The following is a 2,942-nucleotide window of genomic DNA, read 5'->3' as shown; positions in this document are numbered from 1 at the left end:
GTTTCACTGACACTCCGACAGGGCTGCGAGGAGCAGGCGGAGGAGCAGAGGGGCAGGGAGGGGGCACAAAGAGGGACGGGAAGGGGGCAGAAAGAGGGGCAGGGGGGCAATCAGAGGGACAGGTAGGGGAGCAACAATCGGGGAGCAGACGGGGGGACAGAGGGGCAGGGAAAGGGGACAAGCAGAGGGGCAGGGGAGCAGGCAGAGGGGCAGAGGGGCAGGGAGAGGAGCCGGAAAGGGGGCAAGGAGGCAGAAGGACAAGCAGGGGCGGCAGCGGCAGCAGGTGAAGCCGCCTCCCGCCGCCCGGACCCGGCACAACGGGGCGGGAGCTGCCGGAGCCACTATGGGCCGGGGGGGGGCCGTAGGAAGCCGCTGGCACAGGGGGACACCCCCTGCCCCTCGCTGACGTCCCTCGCTTAAAAAGAAGGGAGGGAAAAAAAAAAAAAAAAAAAGAAATAAATAAAAGCCGCAAAACGCACCCGAACCCTCCGCAAATTCGGAGCCGAGAAGAAGGCGGCGGCACCGGCTGGAAAATGCATCTTCCTCGGAGCTGCGTCCTCCTCCTCATCCAGGGGAGCATCTCGCTGCTGGTGAGCGCTGGGGAGGGGAAGGGAAGGGAAAAGGGGGCTGCAGGGGCCCGGGGGTCGCGCTGGCAAAGGGACGGGGGTTGCTGGCAGATGGCACCAATTCCCAAATCCATTCGTCCATCCCTCCCTACCCCCTGGAAAAAACAAGCGTCCCAAAACTTCTGCTATTTGGCAGCGGGTGCCGGGCAGGGCTGGCGAGAAGAAACCCCCTGATCACCCTAAAAATCTGCACTCTCGCCCCCCAGCACAGCAGTCCTGGCACAGCTGCTGGGGGTCAGCTCGCCCATCCCAGGGGGGTCTGGGCTGGGGCAGAGTGGGGGGCACAGGCCGACTCCGACCTTTGCTCCCTCTGCTCCCTCTGCTTCCACTGCTTCCACTGCTTCCACTGCTTCCCGCTGCCTCCTCTGCCTGGGCAGCCCGGGGGAATCAGCCCGGGGGTCTGCTCGGCCCCCCAGCACCGAGCCCAGCGGGTGCAGCACCTCCCAGACCCCCCCAGCAGCACCCCCAGCCCCTGGTTGGGGTTATTTTGGGGTCCCAGCCGGTGGTGGGAGCAGAGTTTTCAGAGGAGCCCCTGGAGGCAAAGGGCACTCCCCGGGTGAGGATTCCTGTCCCCTGTCCTGTCCCCTGCCCTGTCCCTCTGCTCCAGCTCCGCGTGTCCCCAGTCCGTGGCAGGTTCGGAGGTGGGAAGAGGGGCCGTGGGATGTGCTGGGTGGGTGTGAAGGTCACCAGGTGGGCACCCTCCCCTTGGCATCCCCCCCAGTGCCCTCTCCTCGGTGTCCCCAGGGTTCCTGTGCCCTGAGGTGCCACGGCCGGGCTGCACCAGCCAGGAGCAAACTGGCCCCATTCCAGCTCCTTCCACCCATTCCTGAGCATCCCTGAGAGAACCAGGGCAGGGAAGAACTGCTGCCAGAAGGGAAATATGGAACAGGGAGAGAGCAGAGAGGGAAGGGAAGCCAGGGAGAGGAAGAGGAGGGCTGGGGAAGGGGGTGGTGACCCCGGTGACCCTTCCCCTTCTCTCACCTCCTTCACTGCCGTGTCCAGGTGCTCTGTGGTCCAGAGGATCCTGGGAAAGGTGCAGAGCAGCGGGAAGCCCAGAGCCAGGAGAGAGCCCCAGCACAGAAGATAAGGGAGCTGCTCTTCCCAAAGCCCCTCCTGGCCCCAACCCTCCTGCAGAACACGACCCTGCTGGAGCTGGCGAGCGGCTCCCGGCAGCTGTGGGATATCCTGGAGAACCTGTCGGAGCGGGAGCAGCCCCCACAGCCCAGGGCACGAAGGGACTTGGGGCCGGCCCCGGGCAAGCTCAAGAAGATTTTTGGCTGGGGAGATTTCTACTCCAACATCAAGACGGTGAAGCTGAACCTGCTGATCACCGGCAAGGTGGTGGATCACGGCAACGGCACCGTCAACGTCTTCTTCCAGCACAACTCCACCGGGCAGGGCAACATCTCCGTCAGCCTCGTGCCGCCCACCAAGGCCGTGGAGTTCGACCTGGAGCAGCAGATCTTCATCGAGGCCAAGGAGTCCAAGATCTTCAACTGCCGCGTGGAGCACGAGAGGGTGGATCGCGCCAGGAAGACCTCGCTGTGCACCTTCGACCCGGCCAAGACCTGCTCGCAGGAGCACACGCGCAGCCACGTGTCCTGGGCCTGCTCCAAGCCCTTCAAGGTCATCTGCATCTACATCACCTTCTACAGCACGGACTACAGGCTGGTGCAGAAGGTGTGTCCCGACTACAACTACCACAGCGACGTTCCCTACTTCCCGTCGGGGTGACCCCCCCGGGGTGCCCGCGGTGACAGGCGGGGCTGGGGGGCGGGGGGAGGGATGGGGGGTGGTTTTGTGGGCGAGGACGGTCCCCAGAAACCAGAAGTGAGGAAGGAAGGGGAGAATTTTCCATCTTTCCCATGTCAAAGAGGAGGGATTCTAGGCTGAGCCCGGCCTGGATCTGTGGTCCTTGGAGACACAAAGGCAAGGGCTGAGTTTGGGAGATGGGAAATGGGACAGGAAGCCACGAGCAGGACTCGAGTTCCTCGGTGCAGTAAGGGGTGGTTTGCTCAGGTCTGGGCCAATGTGATCCCCAAGGGTTGGTGGCCCCAGGCCAAGGGGGCTCCAGAGGGAGGGTCACACCTGAAGCAGAGGGATGAGAGACCTCGGGAGGGGGGACAAAGGTACCGCTGGAGCCACCTCATCTGCCCCAGTCCAGTTCTTCAGCAGCAGGAGCTGGGGATGAGTTTTCCCACCACCCTTGGTGGTTTTCCCAGCACTTTGGGGTGTGAAGGGCTGTTGGGATGGACACAGGGAGCTGGGATGGGTGGGAAGGACTGTCCCAGGGTGCCACCCCGGCCCTGCTTACCC

At 63.9% G+C, this 2,942-nt stretch overlaps 1 protein-coding gene across 1 annotated transcript; it reads left to right on the top strand.

Annotated features, from left to right (window-relative positions):
• The first annotated feature begins 237 nt into the window (after window positions 1-237).
• Window positions 238-2,403, top strand: NXPH3 (neurexophilin 3). Its single transcript, XM_027909322.1, has 2 exons — window positions 238-590; window positions 1,629-2,403. The coding sequence occupies exons 1-2, from the start codon at window positions 534-536 to the stop codon at window positions 2,358-2,360; spliced, it is 789 nt and encodes a 262-aa protein (XP_027765123.1). The 5' UTR covers window positions 238-533; the 3' UTR covers window positions 2,361-2,403.
• The last annotated feature ends 539 nt before the right edge of the window (window positions 2,404-2,942 follow it).

The sequence above is a fragment of the Empidonax traillii genome, unplaced genomic scaffold, assembly GCF_003031625.1.
Source record: "Empidonax traillii isolate 1590-97213 ecotype Southwest subspecies unplaced genomic scaffold, ASM303162v1 scaffold2057:size40589, whole genome shotgun sequence".
Taxonomy (NCBI): Eukaryota; Metazoa; Chordata; class Aves; order Passeriformes; family Tyrannidae; genus Empidonax; species Empidonax traillii.
Note: the sequence above shows the minus strand (reverse complement) of the source record. Positions and strands in the feature narration are given on the sequence as shown.